Source organism: Atractosteus spatula, chromosome 14 (assembly GCF_055471065.1).
Source record: "Atractosteus spatula isolate fAtrSpa1 chromosome 14, fAtrSpa1.hap1, whole genome shotgun sequence".
Taxonomy (NCBI): Eukaryota; Metazoa; Chordata; class Actinopteri; order Semionotiformes; family Lepisosteidae; genus Atractosteus; species Atractosteus spatula.
This window is the reverse complement of record NC_142719.1, coordinates 18449374-18470234: the sequence shown is the minus strand read 5'-3', so window position 1 is coordinate 18470234 and position 20861 is coordinate 18449374. Positions and strand designations below refer to the sequence as shown.

The 20861-nt window shown below is 43.3% G+C and overlaps 1 protein-coding gene across 1 annotated transcript; it reads right to left on the bottom strand.

Annotated features, from left to right (window-relative positions):
- Positions 1–2646: 2646 nt before the first annotated feature.
- On the bottom strand, positions 2647–20502 carry LOC148820834 (uncharacterized). Its single transcript, XM_088933194.1, has 2 exons — positions 20191–20502; positions 2647–5476 (listed from the first exon to the last, which is right to left on the bottom strand). Exon 2 carries the CDS (start codon positions 4901–4903, stop codon positions 3269–3271), a length of 1635 nt encoding a protein of 544 aa, XP_088789320.1. The 5' UTR covers positions 4904–5476; positions 20191–20502; the 3' UTR covers positions 2647–3268.
- Between the last annotated feature and the right edge of the window lie 359 nt (positions 20503–20861).

Here is a 20861-nt window from a genome sequence, read left to right as displayed (position 1 = left end):
ACTACAGTGCAAGTATAGCATTGTTACCTCATATGGCAAGGGGATTAAAGGTGTATATTACAAAGGGGAGGCACACTTAACAATGCAATTAATACTCCTTTAAACTTGATTGTCCTTGTGGTCATCTACTTCTCAGAATCTGATTTACTGGGTTGTACTGTTGTAGTCTTTATTATTCCTGGGTTTTTTTTCAGACAGCAGCAGTGCATACTGTGGTGTTCAAATAAATGCTTTCAAAGCAAAAGAATTCTTGAAATTGCTTTGATGCTACACTACGATGGAAATGTGGATAGCCTATAAGCACTGGGGAGATTTCATAGAGGTTAAAAAAATTGTCCTAAAACCAGCATATACATCTGCATGCGTATATGGTCACTGGCCAAAAATATAAGGACCATACCCTCTTTAATTGGATAAGTATGCTTGGGCCTCTAAGAGCAGCAAGCATAGCTCCAACAGGGTGATTCATGTATTCCACAAGGGTTTTGCTAAACAGTTGCAGCACATTCACATTCTTATCCACTTCAGCTGAGGCTGGGATGAGAGGTAATGGAAATCAGGTCAAACTGCATGTTCCGCTACTTTTTCCACATTCCAGCAGGACTGAGATCTGATTGGGGAATGGTGATGGAAGCCTGTCTCAGGCTCTTCAAATCTGCCACACATTCACATCACTTGCCAACAAATATTGTGAGCACTCACTGTGTCTCTAGTCATTGGGTATAGTCTTCATGTACTTTATGATAAAAAGCAACAGCTCTTGTGGCAAAACAGCCGATAATATATGTATAGCAATTAAACATCAGATTGGATTATTTAGATAATGGATATTCTGATCTTCAATTAAAAATTGGATTTAAAAAACATTGTTTTTTTTCACAGATTGGAATTATAGCCTGACTCGAAGGCTCCTTGACCTTTTATCTTCTGGAGATCGGGGCTCAGGGCTGTACGTTGGCATACAAGACAATTCCCAATAGCAAATGCAAGCTGTTACACAAATCCTAACATTGCAGGAGCTGGAGCTGGAGCCGGCAGCTGGAGGCCCAAAAATAGCCGCAGATATGTTGACAGAGATCTGTGCGTATTTTTGTCGTGACCATGCAGCAGACTTGTACTGCCTTCTAGAAACGGCATGCCCGTGACCTCTATGGCGTTGGTTAATACAGAACAGAATTTGCATGGGCTGATATCTGCAGTTTTTGAATTAAGCTTAAGGCATTCAAGTAAGAGGGTTTTGCTATTACACTATGCAGGGTATTGTGCCAAAGTGTTTGTGTGCATAAAAGAACATTTTCCTCTAGATTTTCAGTTGTTCAAATGTCCCAACAGTTTCATATACCTCAGACATCAATTTGAGAGTGAGAACTCAGTGCCATCCTCTTTTGTTAGAAAATGTTAAGACTCTCATTAGAAGGTAGTGACAGGTAAAGACAGATCTGATCTGTTTGCCTGGGAGGAGGGAGCATGTAGCACTTTTTATAACCTACATTTAAAGATTTACAAAGTGGGTAATTTGATGAAAGAGAACTTTAAGTGTACCCCAGCCTGCAGGGTTACCATACCCTAATTTTATGTAGGGAATAGGTTTTGGTATAGTACTGTAAAGTACACATCAGTAACATTGTACTCATTTTCAGTTGCTGAGAACAGTGCATAGCATTTAATTAATTTCCTAAATCTTGTGGTACCCAGCCTCACAATGTCATTCACACACTAATAAAAGTCCAGTATTTACAATAACACCTTATGTTGTCTAAGCTCAACTCAAGCACCACAATTCTCATTCTGAGACGGCATCTATACTGTTAGAGTTCCTATGGGTTCTTAAAGCTGTATTTTCTAATTGAGGAGGTTATGAAAATGTAACAGTCACAGACAAACAACAATGCTAGACTGTTTATACAGATACAGATACACCTGTTATGGTAATGGTACAGTGGAAGGGCTTTGAAATGAATTGAGTGCAGAGCTGGAAATGCCTGCTGGTGGAAAGACTGTTTGACTTGTTCTAAGATTATAAACTAAGCAGGTTTTTTTAAATAAAAGGTGGTGAAACGTCATTGGAAAAAGTTACATGGCATTGTACTTAAAAGCAAAGAAACTAAAGAAACATGCTTTCTTTAATTGAATAGGATACTTCTTAAGAATTGGGAATTACAAAATTGACCAGATTACAAAATGGACCTGATGTAAACATTCTCATATTAATTGCTGTCACTGTCAATCTTGCAGTACACCAAAAAGGTGTTCACTTTTACCACATATACTGAATATACCTGAGTGGCTTTTATTAAATTTGTACAATGTACTGCAAGTCAAACTCATCACATGCTATAAACTTGTGCTTGCTCTCAGTTCGTGATAAAGGAGTAAAGGTAAACGTCTTTCCTGATTAATGTAATAACCTTCATTCCCTCTTGTTGATAGCGGCTTTCCAGCAGGGCGTGCTTTGATAAATCTCTGCACTCTTAAAGCCCACCCTGAGGCAAGCAAAATCTCATTGCCTCTGGGTTTCTCGTGAGCGGAGGCTGGTATTTGTGGTTCGGTGAAAAGATTTTCAGGCTAAGCATTGTTTCGAACAAGACAGGTTCGACTGTGAAACACATCCTGACATTGACAAGAACTGTCCAAGCCGTTCTCTTCTGTTTTTTTTTCTTAAAATATATATTTATATAATATGTATATTCATATATCACAGTAATGTACAATCCAAGTGCTTGAAAAAAAGGTAACCCAAAATAAAGGAAAGTCCTGGAGGGAGTGTTGGGCAGTTGTGAAGGGGAATGGAACTTGGAAACAGAAGCTTCTTTGGTCAAGGGAGTGTTCCCATCATGTCGTGCAGCTTGTGGAGTCACCTATTGCTTTAGGTGTGTGTTGGCCACATGCTAACTGGACATAGAGGTCAAGCTTGGTTGCAAAGAAGTGTGGATCAATAAAGGGGTTGATAAAGGGGTTAGACTGAACATTGAGTTTCTTTTCAAAGCTTGGAAAAAGTTTTAGAACTGGTAGGGTTCCATTTTTCCATTTCCCTTCCACCTGCTAACGCCTTAATTAAGTGCTTTTGTCATCTAATGAAGGAGAAAAAATCTGAACATTGATATCTACTGACAAGTCTGTAAGACAGTGCATCCAGATATCCAGCCTGGTGGATTATATTACATTGTGATTGTTTTGTGTTCCAGGGCTGGCCTTTGTAGTTAGGGGTTGGCGTGTTTGAGAATTAGTGAGCCACCCCTCCCCCCCAACAGAGAAGGCTCTGTCATTTTCAGTCACGCCTCTTGTTCCGGCTGTTTACTCTCCGCTCTGTTTCCTTCTTCCCAGCTTCCTTTTGTTCTCGATCTTGGGATGCGGGTTTGCAGAACCCCATTGGGGTCTGGCTTTCCCTTGCTGAGATGCTGCTGTTGCTTGTTTGTTGGTTAACATGGGTGAGTGCTAGGTAAGGGTGCTGGGGTAGCACTGGGCTGCATACCATTGTGGCAGAAGTGTCATACTGGGAGTTGCCCCCATTGCTCAGAGCCCTGTACTTGAGGCGCAGCTTATGAGGAAGGGCTGTAGTTTTGACCTCAGTCTGCCCTTCGCCAGGATTCTGCGAGGTGGAGTAAGGGTGAGCTGGGGACACAGGATGGGACGACAGCCTGTGGTAGCCACCCGCTTCGGAACAGGAAGAGGAAAACGGGGACTCATCGTCCGTGGAAGCATCTTTATCCGAGCTCCGGGGGTCTCCATCACTGGAGGAGGAGTCCTTGGCTGACCTCTCTTGATAGTATGTTTCAGAGGAAGGGCCACCTTCGTAGGTGAGCACCGGGGGCTCCTCATCTTGGGAGTTGAGGTAGGAAGGATGGTATGAAGAGAGATCGCTTTCCTCATTACTGTTCAGAAGGTCAGGGGCATAAGAGTCTGGCCCAAGATCCTCTAGCTGGTGGTTCCGGTGCTGCTGGTGCTCCTGCTGAATGTTATATGTGGCCTGTTCTTCCACAGTGGAGAATTCGTAGGTTGAGTCCAAGGTTTTGAGTTGGTGTGTCCCCTCCGTGATGGGTTCTGAACTTTCTGGCTTTGTGGGGTTCCCTCCCACTTGGGGCACGTGGGAGGCCAGTGTGTGCTGCTGTTCAACTTCTTGGGTCCTCTGGCTTTCCACAGGGTATGAGGTGCTGCTAGACCTGTACAGGATCACGCTCCTCTGTGGGGCCAGGTTAGCAGAGGGCAGGCTGGCAGGCTCTTGGTGGTAATCCATGACTGAATCTATTTCCTGGTGGTGTGAGCCGAGACTGTGGAACATCATCTGGGTGTTCTCTTGCTCCAAGGTGTTGATGTCCATGCTGGAGCTTTCGTGCTTCACCTCGTAAGTCATGGGCTCGGGACTGTCTCGAGAGGACCCATCCGACATGTCCGAGAGGGAACCCCGGGGGGAGTACTTGGCCAGTGGAGTGTTGCCATCCCCCCGACTGGACTGCTCGGCCTCAGAAGAGTCTGAGTTGACCATGACCTGGGAGCCACTAGAGTAGCCGCTGGAGAAGTAGTGGTTGACAGAGTTGCCACCGATCTGCTGGCTCTTCTCCATGTAGGAGGCCGTGCTGATCAAACCAAAGCGAAGCTTGAGCTGCAGCAGCTCCGTCTTGAGCCGCACGTTCTCCTCATTCAGCGCCAGCACCCGGTTCTCCAAGACCATGTCGTTGAGCCGGCGCTTTTCCCGTGAGCGCTTGGCGGCCTCGTTGTTCTTGCGCCTCTTCTCCCAGTAGGAGGCATCCTTCTTCTCTTCCGAGATGAACTCCCGCTTGCGGCGGCACGTCATGTTGGGCTTGGGCTTGAGGATGCGGGCGGGGCGGGCGGACGGAAGGCTGCTGCTGAAGGGCGAGAAGCTTTCTGAAATACCGAGGGAGTCCTGCGAGTTCAGATTTTCCATTGTTCTGAGGCGGCCAGTTTGGATTGGTGACGCCTGGCTGGCATTGAAAGGGACAATTTCCAAAGAGGGCGAAGGGGAGAAAAAGGATGATGGACACTGGAGCTTGGCTGAGGCGGTTTGTTATTTCAAATTGACATTTAAGTGGCTAACTCAGACAAGAATTTAAGATGAGATGTTTGTGCTCTCCTGGGGAGGAGCCTCATTGGTTTCTCAGTTGTTTTGCTTCTTTGATTTTGGTCCTCTTGTCATTCAAGTGTCTAAATTGGCTAGGAATATTAAGAAGAGGTGGGACTCCACAAAAATCTTCCACATTTAACACGATTTTGAAAGCCCAATATGAGAGGATATTTAGCTGTTTCCTGTGGATGACCTTTGAGCCTTTTGCTAAATGAGCACAGTAATGCTGGTGTCTGGAGGAAGGACTCTGTTTCTGTTTGAAAGTCTCTTGCCTGTAGGACTGAGTGTGCCTGCGTAGAGACTGTCGATGGCTTGCTCAATGGAGGTTTACTCTCAGCCCGTGCAGCTCAGGTATCTGTGAGAGCAGATGTTTGGAGGCAGTATTTAGTCAGTGACCTGCAGGAAGAAATGGAGAACAAACATGTTATTCACTTCTGTAGGGAATCGCATGATAATCTTGGAGAATCTGAAAACAATCACTTCAGTGTTAGTAGTTCAAATGCCCAAAATCACTGTGCTTAAGCATTTTTCTTAAAAGTACCAGTTTAATGTGTGGTCCACAGGAGAAAAGGATGCTCTTAAGTGAGTATATTATTTAAAGAGAAAGACACTATTTTGGCCTTCAGGCCATCATCAGCTGATACTAAGAGAATGACTTTTAAAGTTCATGCAATCTTTAACAATTGAATGAAGTAGGAAATACCTTTGCAGGACAGCAGATGCTGAAAAGAATGGCCATGGCCAACATCTCAAAGGCTTTAAGAATGAAGACTTTGAATTTATGAAATGTACGGACAAAAAAAGATGCTGGAAAACACTGATTTTCTGTTCGTGCCATGTTGCTTTGCAAAGTAACTACCCAGGATGATAGGGTAGAACTGTCATATTACTGTTTTTTTAAAGAACTGTTTTTTAATGATAATCAAACAGCTGTCTCCTATGCCCTGGCACATTGAGAGGGTTTCACCAAATGTGGAGCACATTGCTCACAATGGGAAATGTGATGAATGCGTTTTGTCATTTAGTTTATAAAATGTACCCCTACCCCTAAGTAAAACCATTAAAGGCAGTGGCACACAACACTGCTGCAGAACCTTTTATAACGGACAACACGATCTGATTGTTTGTCATTCTGGAGGGACAAGGTCTCTCTGCAGAAGGAAGCAGGAGATGTAGCCACAGACACAGGAAATGAAGAGTGAGCAAGAATTTGAACTCCTGAAAACTGTCAGATGCGTGCTTTTACGATTGAAATCGGCATCAGTGAAAGCGTTTGACTGTGCTGTGTGAAAGCAGAGCCGTCCCCTTGTCTTCGGATGTGTTCCGCAGGTGCAGTCAGCTTTGAGCTTTTCCGCCTGGGGAAGGAATCTGGGTCAGCCAGCCAGAGCGAGGCCTGAGCTGACATTCCAAACGCACCCCCCGCCTTTTTTTTCCGTGACCTGATAATGCCTGTCTTTCTAAAACCGAGAAACAGAACCAAGCCATGAGAGATTAGGAAAGTCCTAGTCTTCAGAGCTTTGGATGGAAAAAAAACAACAATAAACGTACTAAAACGGCTGTACTATCTGGCTGAGTGCTGCTGCTGTTGCTTTGAGAGTGCGTGTGTGAGGGGGGGCGGGCAGTGCAGTTCCAAGTGATTTGGTAGCCTGGGCTTTGCCAGGCTTCAGATATTAGGTCAGTGCGCAGGAGAGGGCTCTGCAGAGGCCTTGAGCTCAGTCAAAGCCTGCCACACTGCATTAAGGCCTTTGCCAAGTAGATTGGCTTCCCAGATGTGAAAAATCAAAGAGCAAGCGCAGCCACTTGTTTTAGGAGGAGAGGCACCTTCTTCTCCTGAACTAGCAGCTGTAGTCTTCACAGCCCGTGAGAAGGGCTGCGGTCTCCCTTCTCATGAGCCTGAACTTGGGAGACACCTGGGGGGGACTTGTCTGGGTGTCATGATGCTTCTTTCTGTTTGACAACACAGAGAAGAGAGCCCGATGGCATCCTTTGGCAAGAAAGGTGACTGAGTTGGTATAACTACTTGGTTTTGCTTTTGGGATTGTTGGGGACAGTTGCGTTTGTTCGTGCTTTTCATCCCAAAAGTTTCCAGTGTAAGAACTGAGACTGATTCATACAGGTGTTTGCTGAAATGATTATTTCACCGATGAAGAAGCAGTTTAAGGGGCCCATTACTGTCTTGAATGTGTTTATTTAAATGTTATTATTGTTCTGAAAGTTTGGAATTCTATGAAACATTTGGTTTCGTTGAGTTTCAATTCAAATACAAGGAAGAAAGGTCCTAGTGAGTTGTACTTCTGTAAGGATAAATTGTCTTTATGAAGAACAGATGGCTCTGTTTTTGAGTGTGCAAGAACCAGGAATTTTCTCAGTTGCATTAATTCCCTAGCATAATGCTCTTTGTGAAATCTTCCACAAGAAAAAACACGATCATCAAAATATTTACTTATTCAGCTGTTAGTAGTGATTCATATTAGTTTCCAAGAAAATTCCCCAAGAAATTCTTAATTTTGCAGAAAGGTCTTTATGTGCATGTGCTCTGTAACTCCATTAAAACCATGAACACATCTCAGATTGCAAAACAAAAGTCAAGCTGTTTGGTTAGTTACTGTGATTGAATCAGTCAGCGCTTATTAGATCAGACCTGTTGTGGGCTCTGTTACAATCAAGTGACAATGTTAAAACATTAAACCTGATTTTCCAGGAAAACCTCTTGAATTTAAAGCACAATCTCTACTGTTTTTCCACTTGCTCCCTTCCTCACCCTTTCCCTCTTTGTATTCCTTACTATTAACTATTTGTAATTCCTTCTCTCTGTGTTACTCTGTCCCCCTGTATCAATATTTTGTTGACTCTTTCCTCCTCCCCCCTGGTTTCTCCATCTCTCCATATCTCTCTGCTTTCTGTCCTTTCCCTCTCTGTTGCTCTGTTTGTCTTTTTTTCTTTCTCTGTCTTTGAAAATAGTGACTCAGAACAAGGCGATGAGCCAGAACCATGACAAATTTATTTTGGCTTATGAGGAGCGAGTGTGAAGTCTCGGTTTTTCCTAAACAGATGACACTCAGAATTCTCTGGGGGCTTGTTGACAAAAACTGTGATTCATGGAATTGAAGCTTTCCTCTTCACCCTTAAACATCTGGATCAAAGTAATAAGAGTTTCTATCCTGCATTCTCATATTGCTCATTGTAACTTTGATAATAGATATTAAAGACCTATTTTGAAGTCGAAAGACTGTGGTTTTTAATTCGGTACCCCACGAGTCAAAAACTTTCTACACAATTAGTCTGTCCCAGCCTATTTTTACCTTTGTTAATCCTGGGGAATTTGCAGATTTTGCAAAACCTGATGTAGAAAGAAAACTTTAAAATTGTCCAAGCTATCGCTCTTCACATCTACCTTTAAAACATCACAAACTAGCTTACTGCATGGAATTGAGACAGATCAGGATATGTGATCTCCTCTCTAGCTAATTACTTCCCTAAACAAAGAATTGTACAATGATGGAAGGTCTGTCTTGATAATACAGGAAAGATGAACCATTGTCATCCCTCTGCTGTTCCACCTATGTGTTGTGCAGTGAGGTCTGTCTGGTTCTTCTTCACCAGAGCCCCTCTTTTCATATGTTTAATCTGGGTTGATCTTATGGCAGGGCTTTTCCGAAACTTTTCCATCACTTTGTGGAAATCTGCAATTTAGAATAGCCAGTCAATGTATAAGCATGAAAAAACCCTGAGGGAACCCTGGGAGAGCATGCAGACTCCACACAGAAGATGCACCAATCCAGAATCTAGGATCCAACAGCTGTGATGCAGCAGTACTAACCAAGATACCGTTATACTCCTGTTTCTTCCTAAACACTTCCATTTGTTATTCCAGTATACAATCTGTTAAAAATACATTGATAGGCAAAGATGGTGAAAAACACCCATGAAGTACTTATAACATGGATGTGTATATGGACATAACATATCTTTCAGTTCATTTCCCCCTAAAAAACAATAAAGAATTTAAGGTATTCGAAAATGAACAAAGAATAAAAAAAAACAGGCACATTTCAAATCAATGCTTAATACAGCACCCACACATTTGTGTCATTGTTAAGGAACTATGGTGGAGCAAAGGCACACAGAGGGCAAAGCAGAGAGCAGAAGGTACTTTTGTGATGACTGCTCCGAGATGAGCTTTGCAAAACGACAAATCCAAATCCAACCCCATTTCATTGCTGCTTTTAATAGGAAAACTTTTGCCGCGTCTTACTGACCTACAAAACAGGCCTCTACTGTAAATACTGCCTGTGTGTTGCCATGGCTGAAAAAACTAGGTCAGTAGGCCTGCAAGTAAGGCAGAGAGAGAATTAGAGCATGCCCTATAAATAGAGAGAGAAGGAGGGAGGAGCCCGTTAAGGACCTTAATTTGCAGACGAGTGGGGAATTTCACCCAGACAGCAGACTGCACTCTAAAACGAGTTCTAAAACCTGAGACTCCGAAACCTGTGCCGATGGGGAACACACTTTACCATTAGCCTCCCCTGTGCTCTGTTTCTCAGTGACCACCCCAGCAAAAGACAGGTTAAGTACACAGTGCAAAAAAAAACACCCCCTGACATCACAGATTACATCGCTGCCTCATGTTATATCACACTCCCAGGGGCGCTGATGGGCTCTTGTCGGTGACACTCGCTTCTAATCCACCACTGAAAGGTGATATAACGTGTTTTTCGAGAAGTATCTGCTGTCAGATGATAGGATATGCTTTCTCTTCTGCACAGCCACACCTTGTGTTGACCAGTCCTGGCCCTGGTGATCCTATCTGCTGGACTTTGTTCCTGCTGAGATCTCAATTTAACTCTGTGCTTAATTGAGCTAATCAAATGAGCAGTTTAATCCTGTTAATTGCTATCATTTCTTAAACTAGGAGATGATCCAAATTAACTGTTTTTAAAATGCAACTTTTTAGCAGCTGAAAACGATGACGAGTTTTGCAGTTCACTTAGGATTTAAGCAGCTGGGAGCTCATTTGCATTTGTTAATGTTGCAGAAAGGCTTATTGCTGCAGTGACGAGAACCAGAAGTGCAATGATGTTCAGTATTTGCAGAGAAAAAAAAAAAGCAACATCCTTTAGTCATCAAAATGCCACAGTAACTTTACCCCAAAGCTCTAAAAGTTCTGTTTTCCTCTTAAATTGGAAGGAAATCGAGAACTGTGTTTTTAAAGTTTGCTACTTTTCCCATGAAATCAAGGCAGAATGAAAGAGATAAACAGTTTGCTTTAACAGCATAGCAACTGTTAGTGAATGTAAGTGCAAGAAACACCTAAAATAAATAAGTCACTTCAAGTTATTGTGAACTCATTGTACATCCTCCATCAGCAGCAATTAACAACTTCCCCAATAACCAGCCTGGACATGTCAAGCCTTGAAAATCCAATACAGTTCACTGTCCACTGCTGTGTATCTATTGTAACCATAAGCTGCATTATTAGAATAAAAAAGCCTTTTTCCTCATATTCCAAGTATGCTGTCGTTTGAAAGCTGTGTTTGCAAGACTCGTGTCTGTTCACCAGGCACGCTTCCACAGCACACCACACGGCTCTTAGACTCGGATCTCCATTCTTAAAAACAAGAGCTCTTCAGGAGGGCAGACTGCCTGGTGGAGCCTGGGGAGTCTACAGCTTGAAGTGCTGAAAAGGGGGCAGATTGACCAAGCTGGGTGCTGTTACACAGAACAGTTCTCATTGCTGAAATTAGTTGTTGGCTCGAATGTTAGCATTTTCGTGCAGTATTGAAGTAGTTTCTTTTACAAATATGACAGTTCAGTGAGGTGCATTGTTATAGCTTTCTGTTCTGATTTGTTGATCCCTGTTCTAATTTCATTCCATATTCAGTCATAAAACTACACTGCAAGGGTAGTAAGTTCCATTTACACATCCTTTATATGTAATGGGTTGATAAGCTTGGACAAATTGTCCCATACTAAGGATTTATTTATTAACAATATTCAGATTGTTCTCATAAGTTTTTTGTTAATAGATACTTCAGGGTTAATAATTGTGTATTATGCATTCATACAGTTTTGGCTGTATCCCCTAAACTAAAGTTCATTGTCAGTAACTAATTTATTCTTAAAACAGCCGAAGTAAGTCATAGCCAGCCTGTCCTGGCAGGAGCAGCACACGAGGCAAACTGAAGTGTTACCCAGAACACCATTCTTTAAACTGCAAAAGCAGACTGAGTCATGTGTCTGGAGAGTAGTGAGTGCACATCAGACCCCTAAACATGACCGGAGTCTGACTCCTACCAACTGGATCCAGATGAAAGACATCAATCTGCTTTCCTATCCGTGACATTGCCGGCCTTATTTGTGCAAACTAAAGGAATGTTTGTGATATAAGTGGGAGTTTTTGTTTACCGACTGCAACCCATCTTTGTTTTCCCTGTAAACAAAATGAATCATTGACATAAAGAAACAGTAAAAACAAAAATTGCAGCCATGTTTATGTTTTCTAAGAAGACACAATAAGTACTACATTTTCCTGTGTAATTCATCACTTGAAAGCAACTCCTTTGTTAAAATGTTTCTCTAACCTGTGCATCCTAGTTAGATGCCTAGTAAATCCAGCATTGTTTTGCCAGTGTACTTGTTAGACCATGATCTAAAATGGTCTGAAAAGGTGCTTCCTGTCCTAGTAATTATCACTGCCACATGAGCTGCATTCCCGTGCAGAAGAGAGTGATCGATCTTTCATTTCTCTTTATCTCTTCTAGTCATCAGTCACGTTCAGGATTCCTGAGGAGGGCGATAAACTGTAACCATAGAAACCCCACCTGGAAAAATCACAGCAAGAAACAGGATCTGATTTAAAAAAACCTTCAGTTGTTAAAAAGCGAAAACTCTTGCTGCCAGCCAAGAGGTTCAATTGCAAAATTGAAGAATTCCAGGAAGAAAACCAAAGTGCACAAGTGACGAGCTGACTTTTACGACTGAACGAAACTGTCTAAAATTTAGTAGTGCATTTCCACCACTGGCGTCTTGAATGAAACACCACCCACATACATTACAGTAAAAAGTAAAAGGCTTGTTAATATTACGTTTAGCCCTATTGATGCTGATGTTTAGGAACATTACACTAACTTTTTTTTGCCCTAATTATTTAGGATGGCAACTTGCACAAGACAGTAGGACACATCTGTTGTTGCATTTTGTTAAATTCTGTCTTAATTTGAACACTGATTTTTCTATTAAAAAAAAGTGAATGTCCTGATTTGTCTTTGTGTCCTGGCTCCCAGCAATGACCTTGGTACCCCAACATGAAAAGAATGTAGTTACGAGGGGCAGCTCTGATCTGTCGTGAAAGTGCATTTGTCTTTGGCGTGGTAGGGGAGACGAGTCCCTTGGTGAAATCACCACGAGCCCACAGGGGTCACCGTGGAGCTGGGAGCCAGGAGCAGCCCCCAGATCACCCTAGCAATGCTCAACTCAGTCGCCCGCTGAGAGGGCACAACATTTTGGTTCTGGTACAAAATGGCTTTCAGTTAGTGGCATGACCCAGGCTCGAACCCTTGGCATCTGGATCATAGAGCACCTGAACTCGCAGAAAAGCGCCCTTATTGGTTGGAGCCCCTCTGCAGCCCCCCCCTTTCCCCTCCACTTGGAGTTTGTCTGCTTTTTAGTTTTGGATTTCAAACAGTATTCTTTTTCTACACTGCTTGAGTAGTTTGTGTAGTAGTAGTTTCTACATGTTGTTATGTAATAGGAAACACTAAGAACAGAAGTAAAAGTTAAAGAAGCCAAAGATTATTAAGTGTAATGTGAGAAGGACATTTGTGACACTTAGCTACAAAGTACAAACTGTGTATCTGATTAAATTCCTAAGTTATCCTCCTAGTTGCACAAAGTGCCTTCTTAGCTGCTGTTACAGAAGGGAACAGGCCACAAAGTATGGTTCAACGACAGTGGGCAGAAACCTAGAAAGTGGGCAACAGGAAGATGTAATAGATGACATATTAAACAGCAGAATATGTCAACACCTGGGAAGTTGATTTCCATACCTCCCTCTTCCATCTCACACTTGACCTTTTTGGAGCATTCCTGAACACTCTTGAGAAGCTAGACAGTAAAACATGGGTTTAGGTGTAAACATTTAGAGCTGCGTGTTAGACAGGGGCATCTTAAAGTCCTTCTAGTTTTCCAGCCCCTGAATGTAATGCAGAAAAAAAAAACCAGGGAACAATCCGTCCCAGTAAGATTTAGTGGCTAACCTGGGCCGGAACAGATCACTCCATGTGCTTCCACAGTCACATGCCGAAAATGAAAAAGATCTGATGTCACAACATTTTCAGCACAACTGCATACTCCTTCTCACTCCCCCTGCAACTCACAGCCCAGTGGTGCAAGCAGGACGATGGATAATGGACTGACTGGTACAGGGAAAACTTTAAATAGCTGTAGTTTGAAAAACCTCAAATGAACTGTCTCCTCTCCGGCTTTGGAATATTAATCTAAATACTGTGGTGCTGACGCACTGCAAAAACATGTAGAGGTCTATGAATGAAATCATGCTTGAGTGTTTATGCCTGCCCCTTTGAAAAAAGGTAAAAGTTATATCAAATGTATATTATACAGTGGTGCTGTAACTTTAGTGTTCTCAGATGCTTTGCAGTTCTTCCACAGGGTTTTGGGAAAAAAGGATTGAATGCAGAAAAAAAACAAACAAACAAACAAACGAGTCAGTGCTGTGGCTGTTCTGGTGCAGAGATTGTCATGCCTGGTCCACAGGGAATATAACTGTCTGATGCACAACAAGAGCCTTCTCTCCTCAGTCCAGAATCTACACCAACTTTTCTATTTCCTGACTCTGGTCTCCGGGTATGTAGCTGAGCTCTGACGACTGACATCTAGTGTAAAACATTAGGAAGATGGTATATTTTGGCTAACATTTTTTACCCTCTAATACAAAATTTAACTTTATTTAAATGATTTTAAGTTGGCTAGATTTATTTGAATCTCTCAAAGCCTCCTGCGCAGGCTAAGTAGTTATGCCCTTGTACAAAACTGGAGAAAACAAGCAAAAACATGTACAGCGTGATTTGATCAGGATCAAGTGACAGTGGACACCTGGTACTTTCTGTGTCTACGCAACATGGAGATTATTTTTCCATCTGGGTATGTTTCAGAAGAATTTACCAGAGGATGATCAGTGCAGTAACTCACTATGTCACGTACTGATGTATACTGACAGTTTCCTTCCCTCCCAAGCCTGTATTTCTTCACTGATTGTGCAGCGTGTGCTATACTGTACCAAGACGTCTTCCCAAGTTTGTTCTTTCCCTGGCCAACTCTGAGTAATGTTCTCGTCTCGTCAGCAATAATTCAGGAGGGTCTTTTTCGAAACATGGTGATAGTATCCCGAGTAGTGATCTGCATACCTTGAAGCTTACAGGATATTCTAAAATGTTTTTTTTAGCAAAGATGTGCCTGAATAAATAAACTGACACAGAAAGTGAATACAAGTAGAATACCAATGCCCCTTAAAGATCAAAGGAAAAATTTTAAGTAATACATTTATTCCGCATGTTCTTTTTATGAGTTCTCGTTTAAAAACCTCTTTCATCTGCTCCTCCATTAAAGATCTGAGTTGGTTCAAAGAGTGAAAAATTTTTTAAACAAATCAGTCTGATGATGTTTATTATTGCTACTGTTATAAAATAACCTGTTAAAATATATGGGCACAAAATCTTATATGACAGGCCTTTCAGGTGACTTGAGTAGCTAAACGTAAATGAGAATAACTGCAGAGAGTTGCAGTAATATTCAGAGATATGCAGACTGGCCTATGGGGAAGGAGGCCTGCTCTGAACACATCATGGTGAACGCGGAGTGGCTCAAATTCAGGAGCCAAGTTTCGTTGGAGAGGAAGGAGGTGGGGTGGGGGGTAGTTCAAGGGAACTGTGGAATTCCCCTTAATCCATACGGAATAGTCAAATTCTCACACTCCACTGTGGGCTGGGGGTGAGCGACCTTTCTCTTAAAGTGGAGTGAAAACTAAAGAGCAAGAGAGTAGTAAGAATGGCGGGGGGGGTGTAAAAGAGGGAAAGAAAGACAAAGAACGGAAGGCACATCACCTCCTTTTCCTATCCCTCCTCTCTTGATTTTATTTTTTCTTATGCAACTGAGCCTTTGGAAACATTATCCGTCTGCCAGAGGGGAAAAAAAAACCAAACGAAACAAAGCGAGCACATTGTTAAGGAGCAGATGGATAGTATTCGTTCTTTGCGGTCTGTTTGTTATGGCAGCAGAGAGCTCTGTCGAGGTGGCTGTTCTTGTTTTAATTGAGCAGCAGAGGGCTGGTCTCCCTACCCTCTCGCTCCTGCTGGCTGCCAGCATGACTAACCTGACCTACATTTGCAGCCCTGGCATGTGAACTGTGAGCAGCACCAACTGGCTGGAATGCACCGCCAAGCGCGACACAGACAGACAATTTCGCTAGCTTGCGTCACCTCGTTTCTCTAACCCTGTTTAATTATTTTCGTAACACGACAAAAAAATAAGAGCATATGGGGGCGGTCTCGTCCATCTGTGGCTTTGCAGTGCAAGTTAGAGTGCTTTTTAAATTGCATTTCACTGACTGGTACATCCTCAGGACACTCCAGCCAAGCACATCTGGAACTGTGTCATTGTAATTTTCTTTACTGTTTGAATCTGACACGGGCTGAAACTTTTTATTGGGACAGGACTGATTTTTTTGGTCCTAGAAATTGACAACACTTTTTAATGAGGGCAGGGAAAAGTGTTGTCATGAAAATAAAATGTCCTAACGACCTTTTGTAAACCCGATAGCTGTTCTGCGTTTATTCCTTGACTTTTAATAGACTTCACTAGACAGCAGTGTAGCAGACTAACAAAGCTTCTTATCAGATTTGATTGAAAAGACGTGTTCTTAAAATTTTATAACACGTCAAAATGTGTGCGATTTTGTTTGATCTCTCCAATCCTGTATACCTCTCATAATCAGCTCGAACCCAGTGTGACTTTATAGTAACCTCTTAGTAAACAACCTGCACCTACAGTATGTGCCAGTATTGTACAGCTGCTTCCTGACATTTGAAATTGACCTTATTTTTATAGGTGCAGTTCTACTTCTGAATAGAAAGGTGTGCATGGCCAATGTGCACAGACCATACCGGAGTATTCATGTCCTGTTTGGGGGAACAGCTTATCAAATAATTGCAGTCCTTTTCCTTGACAATCTGAGCCCAAATTAGGGATCCTTCTCCAGTTTTCATCAGATGGCTCTACTGCGTTATAATTTTCCATCACCATTCCACATGCCCAATGACGCGCTGGATCCTCTTAATACTTGGTTGTGTAACGGCTGTATAAATCTGACAGGGACACCATCCTGTGGATTTCAGAATTAAATCGGATGACGCCTATTTATAGGTCTGAACCCCCTTCCCACAAGTGATCCCGACCCACAAAAGCTGCTCTCTGCTAGCTGTGTGCCTCAAGATGCGAAACCTGCGTCATCCCATGTTCAGCGTGTGTGTGGAAATGCACACAGTAACATTCCCATCTGCGGGCAGATCAGCGAGGTCCCTGCAGCTACAAATCACGTGCTCAGTGTGTCGGATAAACACAGATACCACCTTGTCAGAGGCTTCGACATAGAATTCGGTAATAAGCACTAATGTTAGAACGAATCAACTTGTTCTGCTTTGTTAATAATGCCCGTCTTAAAGAAACTGTATCCATTACTCCAGGTTAGGGTGCATTGTACACTTGACTCTAAGTTAGAGTGCATTGTTTTGCAGTTCTGCTCATTTTATTGTGTTCGTGGTTAGGTAACAAATTCAACAGCATTTTATAAACAGATCTCAAGGAAGCCGTTTGTGTTTCTCGGAACGAACAGTGAGACATTCTGCATCTCTGCAGGCAACAGCACGCAGCTGTTTTCGTAGTACCAGCTTTTGAAGACGTCAGCTTTGTTTTGGATTCTGACCGAAAAAGCTGCGCTTCTGATAGAATGTTGTGCATTACTCTGGAGTTCACCATTTTTTTCCAGACATCAAAAATAAAGGGTTATGTAATGTGTGATTTTGCACTGCCGATAGAAATCTCAGAGGTTGCCACAGACCAGATGTGCCTACAGTGTGGCGTTTGCCTGAACCAGCCAGTGTTCTGCTGGGAAAGGCGATTTCTGTCTCTGTTCGCCCTATAACGGGCCTCAAGTTAGCTAGCAAAACTTTGTTCGCAAAATTGCCAGCCTTTTTGCCGCCTTCTGCTGCCTACCTGAAGGCAGTCTGATTTACCCGAGAACTAAAAAAAACAGAACGCTGGCAATCTTGTAGAGCATTACATTACAAAGTCCTTGCACAATACAGTCGTCACTTTTAATTACTTAATGAGGAAGCCTGTTTCTCCGTTAATCCCATCGGCTAAATCCACATGAATCGCACCCTTCTCCTCCCAGCACTGTCAGACCGTGCAGACAGGGCTCATGCATGTTTGTTTGGCAATGGATGGACTGATAGGAGTTCTCTCGGGGTACTTCAATGTGCATTTATTTGCTTCTAAAATATATGAAATATAGGGGGGAAAGCTCGTATGGCTAGGCAGACCGTACACGTATGCAGGATGCAGACACCGTGCCTACAGTACTGAAGTATCCCCATGTAAGGGTGCTGGCAAACATGAAAGAGATTTTCTTTTTCCAAACCTTTCATGAGATTACATCACCCTTGTTTGAGCTTTAGCAATTTCTGTATGCCTGGGTAGGCGTTGCTCAAAAGGCTTTAAAAATGTAATGTCTTTGCGTTTCTCGGAATAAAGGGCTGGATTTTAAAGGTACAGGTAATAACAGCACACAATCCCACAGTAAAAGTTTTTAAATTAAGGTCAGTGAAGGGAAACGACACTATACTGGATGTTTCCTTTAATAAATGTAAATCCCATCATCTCTCATCCTTGAACTTGTGATGTGTGCCAGCAAGAATTACTGCACATTATACAGATCTTACAGCAGTAACAGGCGAGATGCCGTTCGGCCCATGTACTGTAGCTTGGTTTTTGTTCAGGAGCTAACTGATCAGAAGATTAGATCCAGAGACTTCTTGGAAAAAAGCCAGGATAGTGGCTTGTTCCATGTTGCCACATTTTTGTGTAACAATGTGCCCCCTGCTCCAGTTTTAAATGCACTTTCATTAAGCTTTCACTTGTATCCCCTCACTCAGGTTTCACTTTTGATTCTGAAGAAATCCGTCAGATTGCCATAGAGGATTTTGAATCAGGTCTTCTCTATGCAAGATTAAGACATTCCTTTAAACCCAGGGATGTATCTGGCTGCTCTTTTCTGAAATTATCCAGAGCAGCAATATTTTTTTTTATTGTATCTTGATCATAATTGTACAATATATTCTAAATGAGGACTTAATATTGCATTATATAATTTTTAAACCTAACCAGTCTTGATTTGAATACTACATTTTTAAGTATATCCTATTGATATTTGACTACATGGCAGTGTCTGTGGTTTTACAACTAAACCAGCTGATTACTGGTGTAAAACTGAACCATCCTAATTGGTACTGCTGCTGTTAGGAGACCTAGGAAAATTAGCAAACCCTCCAGAACTAGCACTGGACACCCTGGTAGCCTCTTTAGTAACATTTTCTGGACATTAGCAGGGTTTGCCCATCCTGAACTGCCACTGTTCCTATTCCGAGTACAGAAAAGTACACGAAACCACTTGAACAGCCTGTCTAGCTCTGTCCGTTCCCCATGCTCGCGGAGTGGCTCGCGGAGAACGGGGTCAGCTCCCCCCTCCGCGCGATTACTTCTGCGATTGCGGGAGAACATTTCCTATTTCTTCTGAGAGTGCCGCGGAGCCAGACTCCCGACACGGCCAAGTGCACCCGCAGGACGTCCGGCTTCTGTTTGTGAAGGGAAGATCTTGACGGGACAGGAGGAGGGTCGCGAGTGTTCAATTACAGGACAAGTGTTTCTGACGGGGCAGCTCGGAAGAGAAGGGTTAATGGACACGGCAGGCTGTGTTTAGCCTCAGCTATTACTGTACGGTGCCACACGTGACGGCAAGACAAGGGGTTGTATTTTTCCAGGCTCCAGGTGATAAGGAGTTGTAACCGTTTTTTTGTTGTTGTTAATTCTTCTGTTGGGGGGGGGTGACACTCCTTACGCCACCCGGAGCCAAGGGAGCAAGCACCATAATTTAAACTTCCGACCTTAGTAAAAACACTTGGGAGTGACCCGTTCAGCGTCCTTGAAGTAAGCTAAGCCAAGCGAAAAGTATCCCCCTGCTCTTAAGAAGCGTTGTTTTACACGCCCCGCAGCGTGTAGAAATTTAAATAATGTATCTCATGGTTTTAGTCAACCTATATCTAGAATGCATACTGTAGATGTCCGTTTTAGGAACAACCCCTTAACATAGAGCAATTCTGTCCAGTCGTATGCGTTACAATATAACACTCACGCCTGTCGTGAGGGAAAGAAAACGACAAATAGAAAAACAATGTCCATTTTATTTGAACGCGTATGAACAATAGCCACCTAAGTTATTTGCCGAATGGACATATTTCAAATACAGCTCGGCTGTAGCTGATGCTGTCGGATCGTCCCGGAACAGCGTGTATTTGTCCACAGGAATTCCACTCGTGCCCCGGCTCTGCATTTTCCACACCACCCCCTCCCCCTTGGAAATGTTTCCATTGAAACTAGAGGCTGGAGCCTCGCCTTGACGTTGACCGAGAAAATGAGCACGAAACACCCGCCCCGTCCCGGCACCGCTCGCCGACCGGCGCAGGGGCGCAGAAACCCCCCACAGCTCCTCGCCCGGGGACTGCGGAGCCACGAAGTCGGCTGGAGACCCAGAGCTGATGTTTAAATAAATGCAACATACATTTCTACACTGAAAACAGGTCCGACGGCAAACAAAAGACTGCCTATTTCAACCACAAAAGGGGGGAAACCGAGGGAAATCCAGGATCTTATGGAAAATGGACCTCAAAATGTACTTGACCGGGGCTCGCCTGCACCTCGTAAAATAAAAATCCGCCAGAAGGAATTCCCTCTCAGACGGAAGCGTGAAACATGCAGCGTACCTGTCGTGTAGAAGTCAAATCCACAGCGCCCGAGTCCAGCACGCTCGGCTCCCAGTTCAAATTGTAGCTGCCGCGGTGCTCTTTCTCTGTGCTGTGAACTGTCGTGTCGTGGGTCTGCCACTCGCGGCTGCAGTGCGGGGTATTCTCGTCTCTCGCTGCCCGGGTAGCTTCCGCGACTATTATTTTGCTTTGGATCCCTGGATGTTATGTTGGTTGACTTGCTCCAATTTCTCTCTCTCTTTCCGTCTCCAAATGTATGTTAGTAGGTCACTCGTTGCATAACAGCCCTCTTTGGGTGCCTAGTCACGTTTCGTTTTTCTCTTCAGTAGCCCCCTCCCCTCCCTCCTCCTCCTCCTCTCCCTCCCCCCCCCGTTCTTAGCAGCTCTCCCAGTCGCAGCGAGATGTGTGGAGCATCGCAGAGAAAGAGGAAGGACTCGGCGGCGCGCCAGGCATGGCTCAGATGTAGGGCACAGATACACATAATACAGTTACTAAACAGGGAAGGCAGGGAGAGAGAGAGAGAGCCGGGGCTTGGAAAATAGAATAGCGAGGGAGACATTTTTAGAAACAAGCCTGCAGTAGTCGATATAAAAAGAAACTCGCGTCCTCCTCTGCTTGTATTTCAATGTATCGTGCCAGTTTATGGGATTTGCACCTACGGGACAAAAAAT

What these genes read in the sequence shown, in the direction of transcription:
- LOC148820834 (XM_088933194.1), bottom strand. Translation starts at nt 4,903, where the DNA reads ATGGAAAATCTGAACTCGCAGGACTCCCTCGGTATTTCAGAAAGCTTC.